The sequence below is a fragment of the Ciona robusta genome, chromosome 9, assembly GCF_009617815.1.
Source record: "Ciona robusta chromosome 9, ASM961781v2".
Taxonomy (NCBI): Eukaryota; Metazoa; Chordata; class Ascidiacea; order Phlebobranchia; family Cionidae; genus Ciona; species Ciona robusta.
In genome coordinates, this window is record NC_143243.1 from 4,957,825 (window position 1) to 4,974,399 (window position 16,575).

The 16,575-nt window shown below is 33.7% G+C and overlaps 3 protein-coding genes and 1 long non-coding RNA gene across 6 annotated transcripts in view; 3 read left to right on the plus strand and 1 right to left on the minus strand.

Annotated features, from left to right (window-relative positions):
- The first annotated feature begins 349 nt into the window (after window positions 1–349).
- Window positions 350–2,084, plus strand: LOC149731442 (testis-expressed protein 9-like). The gene has a single exon (XM_089884854.1). The coding sequence runs from the start codon at window positions 594–596 to the stop codon at window positions 1,662–1,664; it is 1,071 nt and encodes a 356-aa protein (XP_089740980.1). The 5' UTR covers window positions 350–593; the 3' UTR covers window positions 1,665–2,084.
- Window positions 2,085–2,094: 10 nt separating this feature from the next.
- On the plus strand, window positions 2,095–5,750 carry LOC149731443 (NEDD8-conjugating enzyme UBE2F-like). The gene is made up of 6 exons (XM_089884856.1): window positions 2,095–2,256; window positions 3,060–3,139; window positions 3,735–3,818; window positions 4,442–4,570; window positions 4,947–4,979; window positions 5,462–5,750. The coding sequence occupies exons 1-6, from the start codon at window positions 2,139–2,141 to the stop codon at window positions 5,576–5,578; spliced, it is 561 nt and encodes a 186-aa protein (XP_089740982.1). The 5' UTR covers window positions 2,095–2,138; the 3' UTR covers window positions 5,579–5,750.
- A 260-nt stretch (window positions 5,751–6,010) lies between these two features.
- On the plus strand, window positions 6,011–15,743 carry LOC149731444 (F-box/WD repeat-containing protein 5-like). 3 transcript variants are annotated; one of them, XM_089884845.1, is made up of 16 exons: window positions 6,011–6,149; window positions 6,733–6,840; window positions 7,371–7,475; window positions 8,078–8,235; window positions 8,811–9,014; window positions 9,622–9,756; window positions 10,209–10,322; window positions 10,990–11,083; window positions 11,457–11,769; window positions 12,375–12,487; window positions 12,656–12,740; window positions 13,248–13,331; window positions 13,563–13,680; window positions 13,734–13,813; window positions 14,399–14,575; window positions 15,062–15,743. In XM_089884845.1, exons 4-16 carry the CDS (start codon window positions 8,197–8,199, stop codon window positions 15,102–15,104), a joined length of 1,599 nt encoding a protein of 532 aa, XP_089740971.1. In that variant the 5' UTR covers window positions 6,011–6,149; window positions 6,733–6,840; window positions 7,371–7,475; window positions 8,078–8,196; the 3' UTR covers window positions 15,105–15,743. The 3 variants fall into 3 exon arrangements, with proteins under 3 accessions (XP_089740971.1, XP_089740969.1, XP_089740968.1); XM_089884842.1 differs by having other exon boundaries at window positions 6,031–6,149; window positions 6,704–6,840; XM_089884843.1 differs by lacking the exon at window positions 13,248–13,331 and having other exon boundaries at window positions 6,028–6,149; window positions 6,704–6,840.
- A 154-nt stretch (window positions 15,744–15,897) lies between these two features.
- LOC149731445 (uncharacterized) overlaps window positions 15,898–16,575 on the minus strand; it is an 81,640-nt gene continuing 80,962 nt past the window's right edge. The window contains exon 2 of the long non-coding RNA XR_016385705.1: window positions 15,898–16,002. This is a non-coding gene — a long non-coding RNA (uncharacterized LOC149731445). The remainder of the gene's footprint in view (window positions 16,003–16,575) is intronic.

Below are 16,575 nucleotides of genomic sequence, written 5' to 3' on the forward strand. Positions count from 1 at the left end.
CGTGCGTTTCCCTGATACTCGCTGTATAACTATTTTTTTAAAAAAAACTTGGACGTTCGTGTCGAAAATCACTTTTAAAAATGCGCGAAAACATGCTTTGTCAGCGGCAGTATTACCTCAATGATCTATATAATGAACACATACCTGATATCTTCCCCTATAGATCTTTTATCAGTGAACTGTTGCTTTTGTTTGTTTCCAATTCGTTTCTGAACATCTCAAATCTCTCATATCACTGGACTGAGGTCATTTCACAACATGTATTCATTAAAGATATGATAATTCTTTAGTTTTAAAACCATACACAATCAATCATAGTTTAGCTAGCAAAAATCAGATAAAAATAATTGACAAAAATCAGTGTAAAAGTTACATGTTTGCGTTCACACCCTATTTGTAGTCATTTGAACAAAAAACGGAAAAGGTATTTTCTATTTTGGTTGACACATAAAGAGTAAAATTACATTTCAGGACAGCTGTCTGCTTTCAATGGATTTTAACACCAACTAAGTTGACCTTAATTGCAGAATTCATCTGTTAGAAATATTGTTTTTGGTTTCATTTTTAGAATAATAATTATTTAAGTTGTGAGTATGGCCAAACAACGTCAAAATATCAACATGAATCTACTTGAGAGGGAAGAAGCATTTCAGCAATTGAATGAGCAGTTAGAAAAGCAAACTGCGAAGTTGGTTAAAGAAGCAGACGTGGTTATACAACAGCAAGAAAACTTTTTACAGCACTCCGTATTTAGAAGTGAATCTCAAAATCTTGATTTGAGAAATAGCGCAGATATTTCAGAAGATGTCGATATCGTTGATGTGTTGAATGTTGATACTAATAATCTGCTATCTGTTGCCGCTGCTGGATTACAAGATAGTTTTTCTGACGAGGATAAAAATTATGTTGACGAAAGGCTTCATAGATTAAAACTTGAACAACCGCTCGATCGTTTGACAAAAAAGAACAGAATTAGTAAAAATGAAACTCCACGGGAAAGTAGTAACCAATCCGAGGTTAATGATGTTTTATCAGCAGCAACTGAAAAAATGGGGAGTGAAGCACAAATACGTTTCCTGAAAGCCAAACTTAGGGTTATGCAGGAACAAGTGGATCAACTGACCACGCAGGTCTCAAGTTTATTAGATGAGCAGCAGACGTATAAAACATCGACGAAAGAATCCAACGAAGAACTAGAACGGTTAAAAAAGAATTTGAACCATCAACAAAACCAAACTACAAAGTGGAAATCTGCGTTTGAAGCTGAAAAAGGAAACACTGAACGTAAAACAAACCAACTTCAAAGCGCTTCAAAGGAATTAGACAAACAAAATCGAGAAATAAAGCAATCAGCGACATCGTACAACGCATTAGAAGTAAGATTTAATCGAGTTCTTGAAGATTTCAACAAAGTTAAATCCCAGCTACAAAAACAGCAGCATTCAGGGAAACAAATTGTAGAACAAGACCAACAAAAACTGGATCACTTAAAAAATGAGAATAAGCAGCTCAACCGAATTAATGTCGATTCACTCAATGTGATAAAAAAACAGCAAAAATTAATCGGAGTTTTGAAAAGACAGATATTACATGTTGAAGCCGCTAAACTGTTGTCTTTCACAGAGGATGAATTCGTCAAAGCTTTAGATTGGGGAAAAAACTAACAGCTGTCATGCCTCATGCCCAGTGGCGCAGCCAGGGGGGGTTTAGGGTGTCGCGACCCCTTTTAAACGAAAAAAAAATAATTAAAGAATTAAAAAAATAATTTTTTTTTATTTTTTGCTTAAAACCCTCCCCCTTATTTTTTTCTGGCTGTGCCACTGCTCATGCCTATAAAAATATTTCATTTTTAAGTAGCAAATTATATATATATATATATTTTATCAGTTGATGGAATTGTTTCACGTTACTTGTGTTTTCCGCTTTCTGTAATTCAAGGTAATAAAGATATATTTAATGATCAGATTTAGTAAGGTGCCTTTTATACTGTTGTATTGTGTATTTTGTATTTAATGTATCCTGTTAAGTTATTATGTAATAGTAGAATAAGTACTGTGTTTTTTTATTTAGTTGCTTCTTTCTAGTTACAGGTACAAGGATCTTTATGTGAATGGGATTGCATTCCATAAGAATTGTAAATGATAACATTGTCAAAGAAATTAAAGGAATCCCAAGAAAAGGGAAAGGGACAGACAAATGCAACAAGCTCAACAAAAACAACCTCTTCTCGTATCCGAGATCATCTGCTCGTAAAAGGTTTGTATTGTCTTTAATATGCATGAAGTTTAACTATGCGAGGTGTAGGGACCGCGCTTATTATCTTTTAATTAAATGTAATAATGTTTTTAACTGTAAGCATGTTTTAACAACTGTTGTTTTGTCGCTATATCCTGTCTTTTTGTTTAAAAAATTTCTAAATTTTTGTTACCGTAATCAAAGAGACAAATAAATAGTTATTATTGTTATTAATATGCTCCAAAAAGTGTAGTTGGTTTACTATCAAATGTATGGCTATAACTTGTGAAACATTGAAATGTGTATATTAATAATAATATATATATATATTTTATAATATAATAACTTTATTTGTCTCTTCGATTACCGTAGCAAAGTTAAAAAATATTTTAAACGAAAAGACAGGATATAGCAACAAAACGACAGTTGTTAAAACATGAAATAAAAGTGGTCGCTACACCTAGAAGAGGAACGAGCCATTTATGTTTAATTATTATTAAGTTAAACTTCCTATAGAAACGTAAGTGTTCTTTTGCAAAGGAATACGCATAAAACGTATTAGTTTAAAAATACGACTTTATAAATGGCCTACATAACTAAATTAAATCTAGCTCTGTCATAATTTTTAATTTTAACTGTGCCACTTTTTGACTTTTGTTGAAACTGTTGTTAAAATAGAAAAAAAACTTTTTTAGGTTTTTGACTTTTGTTGAAATTTCACCAATTGTTGTTGCCACTTGCTTTTATTAACCCTGAGCTGCTATTATTTACAGAATCATCAATTCATACTGATTGTGTTTTATTTAAGCTATTTCACATTACAGAACTTTCTGACATTGGGTCGTACAACAACTCAACTTGTCAAATCAAGTTTCCTGATCCAAATATTCTTCATCATTTTACAGTAAGTTAACATTATAGGAGCAAAACACTAAGAAAATGTAGACTGTTGTAGGATACGAGTTTAAGGCTTGACGTCGCTACCTGGGATCCAAAATCCGATAAGGTCTATGCGGTAGCACCTTGGGTGTTAGAATAATGGGCCAATCCTTGCATAAATCCCAAAACTGCGTGCCACACTGCAGGACCTCACTTACATTTTTACGTAGAATAAGATAAATATATGTTTTCCATTAACAGTTTTGTTTTGTAAACAAATCCTATGTTATTTCCGGTGTAGTGGTTAGTGCGCCTGCCTGTAACCATTAGGTAATGGGTTCAAGGCTCGTCGCTGCTACCATTGTGAGCGTGTGTGTCCTTGGGCAAGACACTTAACGACAATTGCTCCAACCCAGTGGTCTCTAATGGGTTGTCCAAATTATCAGCCATACATAAAAATATAAAATAAATAAAAAAATCCAAATAAAATAATCACCCACAAAGTAACATACATGGTAACTCGTAAGCTTGCACAAGGTGTTAAACCCGTGTGATAACAACTGTCGTTTTCCGGCCACGCGAGGATAAAGTAAGTTACATTCATTCATATTTATAATTAGGTTTCTGTGACTCCTGAGGATGGGATGTGGAAAGATGGATGTTTCAAGTTTAATGTTTCAATACCAGAAGAATACAACATGAAAGTAAGTCAAATGTCTCATTTATACGAAAAACATCTGTATTGTGTTGTTACGACTCTTTAAGCCCAATGCACACTACTATCTTTAGTGCTTAGTTTATGCCTTGTGTTCTGACTTTCGTCATTAAAATACAGTCAGATAACTGAGATAAGTTTTGGGGATTTTCAAATTGTTATCCTTTGACAGTCTGCGTGGGACTTAAGTCTTATAGATCAGAACTATAGACCTGGTTTTATGGCTTTTAGGTTAATTGTTGTATGACTCAATGCCTGGTAACTGGTTGACCATCAAGTTAAATCATTTCAGATGTTACTATCCTTGGTTGATTATTCAGTTATCAACACAATTTTAATTGTTATCTGTTTTTTTTAGCTTATATTTTTTCTTTTTTTTAGCTTATGTTTTTCTTTTTTTATTATATTTTCCTATTCAGTTCAGTTACAGGTGTTTTGTAATTGTGAACAGATATATAGAATAATATAAGTTCGGTGTCCAAATATTTTTTTACAGTTACAAGTGTTTTGTGATTGGCCCGATTGGGAACAGAAACAGATTTTTACAATACACATTCTGTGTCGAAATAATTCTTTTTTTTTTTTTTTTTTTAAATCTGATTCTACATTTAGCCACCAGTTGTAAAATGCACAACATCTGTTTGGCATCCAAACATTAGCTTGAAAGGTGAAGTTTGCTTGAGTATATTAAGAGAACATTCGTTGGACGGTTCGGGGTGGGCGCCAACAAGATCAGTCAAAGTAATGGCCATTTAGTTATGTAATTATTTAATATATTTTATCATGTAAAGAGTATACTCTAGAATGGGGCATCTAAATTTTCTGTGACTTTTAAGTCTTCACGGTTAATGGTATAATACAAGGGTGTACAAAAACTTTGGGATCTTTGCAGTCCCCGAGTCTAGGAAAGTCCTGTTTTAGGTTATAGAATATTTGTTTAAATATTTATATATAATATGGTTGGTATTGTTTTTGATAATTTGGAAATAAATATGATTTAAAAGTATAGTTTTAACATTTAGCTTCTGATTTTTGCCTAATAAATACCTACTTTTGTTATAAATAAATATATGTGAATTCATTGATTACCATCATCATAATTTCTTATATTATTTAGGATTTGATCTGGGGTCTTGGTTCTTTATTTACGGTATGTTGTGTATTTATTTAATTTAAAAAGGTTGTTTGTCAGACAACTTTTATTCTGACATTTGACAATCTTATAAAATTTGGCTTAAAAACTTGATTTATTTAAATCTGTATTCAGGTATTGCAAACTAATTCAGAAAGGTCTAAACTTTTAACTTTCCCTACCAATTTTTCTGCTAAAGCAAATATATAGTACCGTAGTGGTAGTGGAAGACGGGATACATTTTGCACATAATATCCAAATATCCTGATTGTGTTTTAAGCAATTAACAACAGTCTTTGCGAGTCTTTGGAAGACGGTTTTAAAATTCTTTAAATATCCTTTGTTTACCAACAAATGAAAGGGGAAAATGGATTGAAAAAGTGTTCCATCTCCCCCCCACCTTACTATATACAATTTTGCATACTGTATTAGATTGTATATTTCCCATCATTAACACTTTGCAAAGTTAGTTCTTCTAAGCTGTGTGTATGTTTATGTAGGATTTAGCTGATTTTGATGATCCTCTTAACTTAGAAGCTGCGAATGAATTTAAAAAAGATCCAAGGAAATTTAGAAGAACGTTAGAAGTATATTTGTATAAAAATGCCCCTACCTGATTTACTGTGTTAATTGTACAAAATGTTTAAACATATTTATTTTGATTTGGTAAGCTGCCTACTGCTGTTTCTGTGCATAAAAAATGTGCTTTATATTTGTACCTTCGTTTTTGTTTTGATTTGTGATTTTAATTAAAACAAAATCCGTTGAATAAAGTCAGTGTTAACTATGGGTTGTTCTGGACTTGGTTAATATTTTTAGGCTTCTCTGCCTACTTTAGCAATTATGCAAACATATTGGTATATAGATATACGTAGTATGCAGTATACAGAGTGACAATTTCCGTTTTTGATTGTTAAAACTTAACAATCTGTTTATATAAATATATCAGATCGATATTACTTCTATCCTCGTAAGAGAACGCTAAAAATGTATTTTCGTCTTTTTTTTATAATAGTACGTGCTCATTCATTAGACCTTAGCTCTCTTGTTCTCTCTTGCTTTGTTTACTTTGGTTCATTGCCAAGCCATCGACTCTTGTTCATTGCATCCTCCTATTGCTTCGGTACGATTTAGGCTAGTGGAATGTGTTACGTGGTCGGTAATTAGGCACTAATGAAGAATCTTCCGGTACGTAGCAGAATAGGCTGGTGGAAAGTGTTAGTGGTTAGGTGTTGTGTTGATGGTTAGGGGGTTACGGGTTAGTGGTTATAATAGAGGGGTTAGTGGTTATTGGGGTTAGTGGTTAGCAAATAAGGTGGGCGGAGACTCTTCACTAGTGCCGTTATTATTAAGGGACTAGTGGTCATAGGGGTTAGGGGGTAGCCTAGAGGTTAGTGGTTAAACGGGTTAAAGATTGGTTGTAACGTTAACGGTAAGCAGACAACGTAGGGGGAGAATTGCTCCCTAGCATTGAGATATACATTTCAATCTTGTGACGTGACGCTATAAGTTTTATTCACAAGTGAATTATAAAAATCCATGTGCTGTATTTCTATAATTATTTATACTAATGCTATTGCTGATTTAAAATTGCCATATTATATGCACTTATGACTGAATGCACACTGGTATTGGTGTATTAAAAAAGTCTGTTATGACTATGAGTATAATACAATATAGCAATTATATATTTCAATTTTTTAAACAAATTTATTCATTTTATATATATACCTCATTTACAGTGTTAAAAATAAAATGTAAACCATGACAGAACAACAAATATTAGATCATGATGGATTTAACTCTTGGGAACTTTTGCCAGAAGAACTGTTGTTAAAAATATTTCAGTACGTAGACTGTAAACATCTTTTAAGATTAGGTAAATTCATTTGTTTAAGACTTAAACTTTAAGTTATTTTTTGCATGCTGTTACATTTATGACAAATTTAAGTATACTGTTACTCAGCGCTAGGCTAAGGCTGGGCAGGAATTTTTTACTAACTCACAATACTCTCCAATATATTATAAATGTAACTTGCTTTATTCTCGCTTGGCAGGGAAACAGCAGTTGTTATCACATGGGTTAACACCTTGTGCCAGCTTACAAGTTACCATGAGGTAATGGGTTCAGGCCTCGTCGTTGCTACTAATGTTGGTGTATGTGTCATTGGGCAAGACACTTAACGGAAATTGCTCCAACCCAGTGGTCACTAATTGGTTGTCTAAATTATCAGCCATACATAAAAAAAAAAAAATAATTACCTACAAAAAATCAAACATGGTAACTCGTAAGCTGGCACGAGGTGTATGAACATCCGTGTTATAATGTCTGTCGTTTTCCAGCCACGCTAGGATAAAGTAAGTTACATTCATATAATGTGTTCAACTAAAAGTATTTCTGTTAAAAAGGTCAAACTTGCCGTCGTTGGAAATTGGTTGCTGATCAGGAACTACTGTGGAAACGAAGGTTTGCAACCGATTTTAAACTTCATGGCCATGTTAGTTTAAACTCAGGTATACAAGATAACTCTTTTCATTTACGCTAAAAAGTTAAGCCTGTACTTTTGTTTGTTTTACTGCCATTTTAAAAGAGAAAATCCTTTTTTCAAAATAGAAATAAAAAGACACCATTTTTACCCTTGTAGTTTTAGTAAATGTTAAAGTTGTGGAAAAGAAACGAGGCTTATGGTGTAGTGCTGCATTTGATGTTAATCAATTATAGAAAAAGGATAATTAAATAACAAATTGGTATTGATGATGGCCTAAAGACAACTCACAGACAGTAGTGTTAATTGTCCTACAGACCAGTTTGCAGAATAGACAGTAGTAGTTCTTAAAAAGATCTCTCGTGTGCAAGACAGTCATTTTACACATGCAAGAATGTTATCATTAAAATCCGAATGCAAAGCCTCTAAATTTCCAAGCCACCTTGGCAAATTCTACCTAGTTTATTACAGATTGCGTTCATTGTTTAATTAATTGGTATGTGTAGGATAAACTATAGCGTGCATAACCAAAAATCTAAAACAAAAATCGTTTGTGCACCTTCTAAAATACAAAATCCCGGGTGCACCGTACTCTTCAGACTGGTTTACAGATATTTTCTATTTATAAAGGTGCGATATCTTGGAAGGAAGAATATGAAAGATTGATCGATCGAGTTCCGAGTGCTGAGTTGGAAAAGATTGAAGAACACACGGATGAGGTTTTACATGTGGCGTTCGCTAATAATGGGATGATGTTTTCTACATGTTCAAAAGATGCCTACATCAAGGTGATGAATAGATGAATGTAGCTTGTTTATTTTTGCGTGGCTGGAATACAGCAGTTGTTATACCATGGATGTTCTATTATTCTGTTTTATACACCTCGTGCCAGCTTACGAGTGACCAACTTCGTGGGTGATTATTTTAGGGGGATTTTTTTACATAACTTGCTTTATTCTTACGTCGCTGGGGGGCAGTCGTTATAAGTTATAACATGGTTGTTCTGTTTTATACACCTTGTGCCAGCTTGAGTTACCCTGTATGTTACTTTCTCAGTGTGTTTTTATGTATGGCTGATAATACGGAGTCTACGGACAACCCATTACTATTAGTGACCACTGGTTTGGAGCAATTTCCATTAAGTGTCTTGCCCAAGGTCACATATGCCCACAACGCTAGTATAACTGCTTATATTTTATAGTATTGTATGAAAAAAATATAAAAAATTGTCCCGATATATATAAAAAATTTGTCCCAAAATATGACTTGTCCAAAATATGAAATTTTAAAGTATTGTATTATTTTAAAGAATAAAAAAATTGTCGCAAAATAAACTGCTCATATTTTTATTTTTAAAATACAGGTTTACAATGCTGATTGGCCATTTGAGACTGTGTTTAGTGAATATCTTGGTGTTAAAAATTCACTGTTTCAATGGAAATATACACAACTGTCCCAGTTCAGCCCTTGTGATACACAACTGTTAGTATCTGGTAGATGTACAGGTTCTGAGCAAGGTGGAGAAATAGTTGTTTACAACATATTTGCCGGCTCATTCACCATACAAGTATGTATAAGTACTAGTAAGAAGTGATTTTCTTTTAGTAGGAAAAAGTATCAATAAATGTTTAAGTTATAGTATGTATGTATGTAACTTACTTTATCCTCGCGTGGCCGGGAAACGACAGTCCTTATAACACGGGTGTTAATACACCTCGTGCCAGCTTACGAGTTACCATATATGTTACTTCGTGGGTGAATATTTTTTGTTTTTTTTTTCATTTTTTATTATGTATGGCTAATAATTTGGACAACCCATTAGTGACCACTGGGTTTGAGCAATTGCCGTTAAGTGTCTTGCCCAAGGACACATACGCCCGCAATGGTAGCAGGGACGAGCCTTGAACCCATTACCTCTGCGTTAGAGGCAGGCGCGCTAGCCAGTTTGCCACGGCGCCGGACTAGTAGGGTAGGGGAAAATGGTCCACATTTTCATTCTATTTTCTTGTCCCATTTAGTAGCAGACAAGAAACATTCAAAGAATTATAAAACCAAATTCTCACGACTCCCAACAGATCGTTGTTAAATGTTTAAAACACGATCAGGATATTTGGATATAATGTGCTAATGGTCCTATCTCTGCCACCCTACTATATTTAATAATTTTTTTTCAGTCTCGAGTTCGTATTCTCCCCTATGATGTGATGGGAACCTGGCTTAATGATTCTCATATACTTTCTGCCAGAGCCCATGTTTTATCTTACACAAGGCAATGTTTATGTGAAGTTGTACTTAACAAGTCAAGTCAGGTAACATGAGACTTGTAAAAAATCGTGTCTTTACGCACACTTTTGGTTCTATATGAAAGTTTAACTTGATAATAATTAAACATAAATGGTTTGTTGCTGCTAAGTATTTTTCTGTCTTGTAATAACATGGCCTTCACCACATTTTTAAGGAAATAAATACAAAATTATGTTATGACATGTTATGCAATTGCTTGGATTAGAATTTCCTTCTTGATAAAAACAAACTCTGGTAGGACTTATCTTTTATAAAATATGTATATATTTATATATATATCTATGTTTTAATGTGCTGCTCGCATTCTTTAAAACAACCCTAAATTTTTAATATTTTAAAATTTTTGAATTTAGTTAATATTTTTAACTTTTAAATTTTGTGAATTTTGTAAATTTTTAAATTTTGTATATTTTTAAAATTTGTAAATTTTTTATTTTATAAATTCAAGTTTTTGCAGGAAGTTGAGAACTTGCATAAGGCAACAATGTCTAGAGCATTCTTGTTTAAATGCAATAATTGGGCAACTGTTAGTTATATTCGTGTGGCAGATTTGACATCATGCATACGAAAGGTAAAAAATCAGAAAACAAAATTTTGCCCTTTAATAATTTTATTGTAGTTTTAATCTTTAAAAAGTTATTATATTATTAACAAAATTGCATCTTTTTGACTTTGGTAAATTACCGTAAACAGTTGATGAGAAATTGCACTGTTAGGGATGCACAATACAAAATTTCAGGTCCGTGAGATTCGAATTCTTTTGTATTCGAATCTAATTGAGTTTATGGGATTCAGTATTCGATGATGTCATCATCAGTCATGTCTTAAAATATTTTAATATTTTTATATGTGGGTAAAAATTGAATTGTATTAAAAATGAAAAAAAGAATTAAAATTCAAAACAAAAAATAAATTCTAGGATATCCTAGAATGCCTAATTATTCTGTATTGTTCATCCCTGCGCTGTTATGTACAGCATAGTGGGGGAGGATGGGACAACTTTTCATTTTATTTTCTCGTCCCATTTTGTAGTAAACCAAAAAAAACAAAAAAAAATTATAAAACCAGATCCTTACAACTCACATAGACTGCTGTGTTAATCGTTTAAAAGACGATCAAGATATTTGAATATTATGTGCTAAAGGTCTCTCGTCTTCCCCCATCCTACTAGAATAAATACGTAAATTTTAAAGCTTCCAAATTATGATAAACTGACAAAATGTTATGATAATATGTAGATTATGAGGAGTGAACCTGATGTAGATTTATCACAACATCTACACGCCATGCATTTTCAACATCTAAAAAATATCAACGAGAGGAAAATATACGGTATTTTTGCTCAACTTTTTTCATCATACTTTTTCTTAAAGATTAAAATAATTAGGTCAAAAGCGCCGGGGCAAAATTGTTAGCGCGCCCGCCTGTAACCCAGAGGTAATGGGTTAAAGTCTGGTTGTTGCTACCATTGTGGACGTATGTGTCCTTGGGCAAGACATTTAACGACAATTGCTCCAACTCAGTGGTCACTAATGAGTTGTCCGAATTATCAGCCATACATAAACATAAAGAAAAAATCTTTTTAAAAAAAATCACCTACAAAGTAACATACATTATAACTTGTAAGCTGGCACAACACCTGTGTTATGACGGCAGTCTTTTTTCGGCCATGTAAGGATAGAGTAAGTTACATTCATTCATTCAGGTCAGTGCGATGGATGTAAACAGACTTTGAAACGATGCATGACTAACGAAAATGAACAAACTAAGTTGCCAAGAACGACATGGAACAAGGAGCCCACTTGTTTTAGTTTCTGTTCAAAACCTGTTAAATACGTTGACGGAGAAATAGGAGTCGTTTTGAAGTCGTGCGGAATTCAATCAACAGATACCGAAAGTTTGCCGGAGAGAAACAATGAGATTTATCCGGAAAGTTCGGACACTTGCCACTTTCAAAATCAAACTTTATGTCCGGTATGTGGACAGGAAAGATCATATTTGTCTGGGACAGAAGAAAGGTACTTTTGTGTTGTATTCTGTTACTTCTGCTACGGGGTATTACATAAATAATTTTTTCGTTGCTCATTTGGTATAAAAAAACGAGTGTGTTTCCGTATTCTGTTACTTCTGCTACCAGGCATAATCTAAGTGTTATTAGAAACTTAAATTAAAAAGTTGTCCCATCTTCCTCCGTATAAAAAAAACGTAGTGTATTTTCCAAAAGCAATATTTTAGCTGCTCATCTGGTATAAAAATAACGTAGCGTATTACCGACGTTTCGGAAATACATTATGTTTTCATACCAGATGAGCTGCTAAAATATTGTTTTTGGAAAATACACTGTACATTGTAGGAATGTGGAGCAAAAAGACTATATATATATTTTTTTTAGGGTGGGGGAAAGATAGGACACCTTTTTATTCTAATTTCTTGTCACATTTGGTAGTAAACAAAGAACAATCTAAAAAATTATAAAACCGTATCCAAGGTACCCCAATAGGCCATTGTTCATTGATTAAAACACGATCAGGATATTTATATAATATGTGTTAAAGGTGTCCCATCTTCCCCCAACCTTCTATACATTATGTTCACTTTACCTTTGCATCTTTTTTCTTATTAGTTCAGCGTCAACCACGAGTGCAGAGGAAGATCATGTGAGGATATTCCTTCCAAAAGTTTGTAAAGTCTTGATAGGTTTCACAGGAGATTATGTGAGCATACCACACCAAATAGGTTAGAAATGAATTGGGATTTCTTATTTATATAGTAGGGTGGGGGAAGATGGGACACCTTTAGCATATAATATCAAAACACCCTGATCGTGTTTTGAACAATTAACAATGGCCTATGGAGGTCGTGAGGTTACCATAATTTTTATTTTAAAGTTTTTTTTTTATCAAGGAATTAAATATTTGAAAGAAGAGGAATGTGGCCATGTTGATGAGAGAGATTTAAAGTCATTGATTGCAGCACAAGAATATAACAGGTATTTATGGGGTGAAGATTGCGTATAGTATACAACACATTTTCAGTTTCATTCTATACTACTTGTGATTTTTGTCGTTTTTTTTATATTAAATAAACAAATGTAACTTGTTTTATCCTCGCGTGGACATAAAAAAAACAGTCGTTAGAACACGGGTGTTCATACACCTCATGTTACCATGTATGTTACTTTGTGGGTGATTTTTTTGTTATATTTTTTAATTTCTTTTTATTTGTGGCTGATAATTTGGACAACCCATTAGAGACCACTGGGTTGGAGCAAACGCCGTTAAGTGTCTTGCCCAAAGACACATACACCCACAATGGTAGCAGTGTAGAGCCTTGAACCCATTGCCTCAGGTTAGAGGCAGGCGTGCTAAGGGCCTTCTTGCTACAATAAATTAAAGTTGCAATTTAAAAAAAATTATTATGACAAACATTTTTAGAATATTTTTTTATAGGTTAAAAATAAAATCAGCAAAGGTTGATCAATAAAATTTATATTTAGGTCAGATTTACAGACGGATAATTGGGATCATATCATTGAAGTAAAAGGACAGTGTGTTGGAATGACGTTGTCTTCATGTAATCGGTGATATTTTCGTTGCTAAATAAAATATTATTTCAGTATAAAGTTAAAGTAGGGTGGGAGAAGATGCGTCACCTTTTTATTCTATTTTCTCGTCCTATTTGGTAGGAAAAAAAGAACATTTAAAGAATTATAAAACTGTATTTTCAACATTCTACAACTATAAATATAGATTTATAAAACTGTCTTTTCAAATTTCGAAATGTTTTTGTAAAATGCTTCTAATTTGTGCAGATATTTGTATGTTAACGTACGAGAATGGTTAACGGAAGATGATATCAGTTTATTCAACCCACCGCCAATTGCAAACGATATTAAGATGTTTGTGTATGATCTCATCACTATGACGAAGGTATACGCGATGACAATGTGCATGATTGTAATGACTAATCGTTTTAATTATAGATCAGTGTCTTGAGCGGACACAATGCCAAAAGTGACGTCTTCTTTCTTCATCTCAGCAGTAATGACCTTTATGTTGCAAGGTTTGAAAAAATTTCTTGAATGAATGTTATTTGTTTTAACCTCTCGACAAACAATATTCGAAATAAAAATATAGGTGTTTTGTATTTTTGAACCTCGTGCCAACTTATGTGTTACCATGTATGTTACTTTGTTGGTGATTGTTTTTCTGACAATTTAGACAACCCATTAGTGGCCACTATGTTGGAACAATTGCCGTTACGTGTCTTGCACATGCACCCACACTGGTAGCAGCGATGAGCCTTGAATCTATTATCTCTGGGTTAGTGGCAGAAGTGCTAACCAATATGCTTCTGCTACCATTTTTGGCGTATTCGTCTTTGGGCAAGACACTTAACAGCAATTGCTCCAACCCAGTGGTCACTAATGGGTTGTCCAAATTATCAGCCACACATAAAAATAAAATACCAAAAAAATAATCACCCACAAAGCAACATACTTGATAACTCGTAAGCTGGCACGAGGTCTAAAAAACAAAACACCCGTGTTTAACAACTGTCCTTTCCCAGCCACGCGAGGATAAAGTAAATTACATTTATTCATCCATGCTATGCTGCAGGACATGACAAACTTTGTGTCATTTTTAGTGGTTCTGAGGACAACTGTGGTTACATATGGGATCGCCACTACGGTGTGTGCGTTAGCCGGTTAGTTCACGATGATGTTGTAAACTGTGTTGCTGTCAATCCCTGTGATCCATCAATGGCTGTGTCGGCAAGTGATGACAAAACTATAAAAATATGGAGATCTAAATCTTTCAGAAGGTTTGTGTGGCTGACAACATCTTGAGTATAGTTGAATGTAACTTATTTACCAATCACACATTTTTTATGCGTGGTTGATAATTTCTCCACCCCGGGGTTGAAGCAATTGCGTTAAGTGTCTTGCCCAAGGACACATACGCCCACAATGGTAGCTGTAACAAGTCTTGAATACATAACCTCTAAGTTAGAGGCAGACGCGCTAACTTTGTGCCACAGCGTCAGACAGAAGAATTGGCAAACTTTTAACACGGGTGTTTTGTTTCATACACCTCATGCCAGCTTACGAGTTACCATGTGTTTTACTTTGTGAGTGATTATTTTTTTTTTTTTTATGTATGGCTTATAATTTGGACAACCGATTAGTGACCACTAGGTTGGAACAATTAGTACTGCTTTATTGTAGACTGATTACTGTTTAATGTATTTTTGGCCGATCTACTTTAATTTAAATATGACTAAATCTAAAATTTGCCTAAACTTCTACAGACTGCTCAGCGGAGTACGTGCAAAAGCAAGAACAAAAGTATGAGTGGTTTTAGCCTCAGCCACATATTGTACTTTACAAAAATTATATAACTTTGTTTATTATACCCGATATGCTCCAGTTAGGGAGTGTAAAATGTTGCACAGGTCAATTGCAGGCTTTTGCAGCTAACATAACAGATATTTCATTCTTGTCTAACGACGAAACTAATCATGGCCTAAATTTCGATCTTGCTTTTTTAGTCGCCCAACTAAAATTTTAGTTTGTATATTTTGACCACTAACTTCTGTACTAAGTAATGCACAGAAAATTAGTCGGTCGATTCAACGTGAAAAATCACAGACTAAATTTTAGTCTGCGACTAAAAAAACAATAGTTACGCAACCAACTAGTTTTTGGGTAACAGAGAGTACCATCCCTGGTCTAAGTTTAAGAGAGAAAATATTTTCGAATTTTGACAAAAAAATTTCTGATCTGCTGATTTAGTATCTAAACTCTGGATAAAAAATTTCGAAATTTAAAAAGTTAACCATAATTGAGAAATCGCAGTGCCAAGCAGTGTTTATATTCCCATCAGTGCATAAAGATAATGTGTTATATTGTGTTATGTTTATTAAGATATTAAGACAATGTGTTATAAAGTTCTGTGTAAGTGTTATTGTTTCAATAAATTCTATATGGTCTCCGTTACTGTTAAATGAAAATATAGTAGGGCGGGGCAAGATGGGACACTTTTAGCACGTTAAACAACTAATAATGGTATATGGGAGTTGTAAGAATATGGTTTTTATAAATCTTTAAATGTTTTTGTTTACTATTTACTAAATCGGCCAAGAAATTACAATGAAAGGGTGTACCATCTTCCCCCACCCTACTATGAATGTAACTTACTTTATCCTCGCGTGGCCAGAAAACGACAGTCGTTATCACACGGGTTTAACACCTCGTGCCAGCTTACGAGTTACCATGTATGTTACTTTTGGGGTAATTATTTTTTTTTGGATTTTTTCTTTTTTTTATGTATTTCTGATAATTTAGACAACCCATTAGTGACCACTGGGTTGGAGCAATTGCCGTTAAGTGTCTTGCTCAAAGACACATACGCCCACAATGGTAGCAGCATCGAGCCTTGAACCCATTACCTATGGGTTACAGGCAGGCGCGCTAACCACTATACCACGGCGCCGGAATAGTATATATATTCTGAAAGCGGTCTAAATGAACCTTATAAAACTAATTATAGTAGGGTGGGTGAAAATAAGACACCGGTTCATTCTATTTTTGCGTCCCATTTAGTAGTATGAATAAATAAATATTACTTTATCCTCGCGTGGATAGAAAACGACAATCGTTATAACACGGGTGTTCATACACCTTGTGCCAGCTTACGAGTTAACATGTATGTTACTTTGTGGGTAATTATTTTGGGCGGATTTTTTTTTCGAAAAGACGAAAAAAAAATCATTCATTCGTTCATTAAATTATAAATCAAACCACCACAAAGTTACTGTTTTAG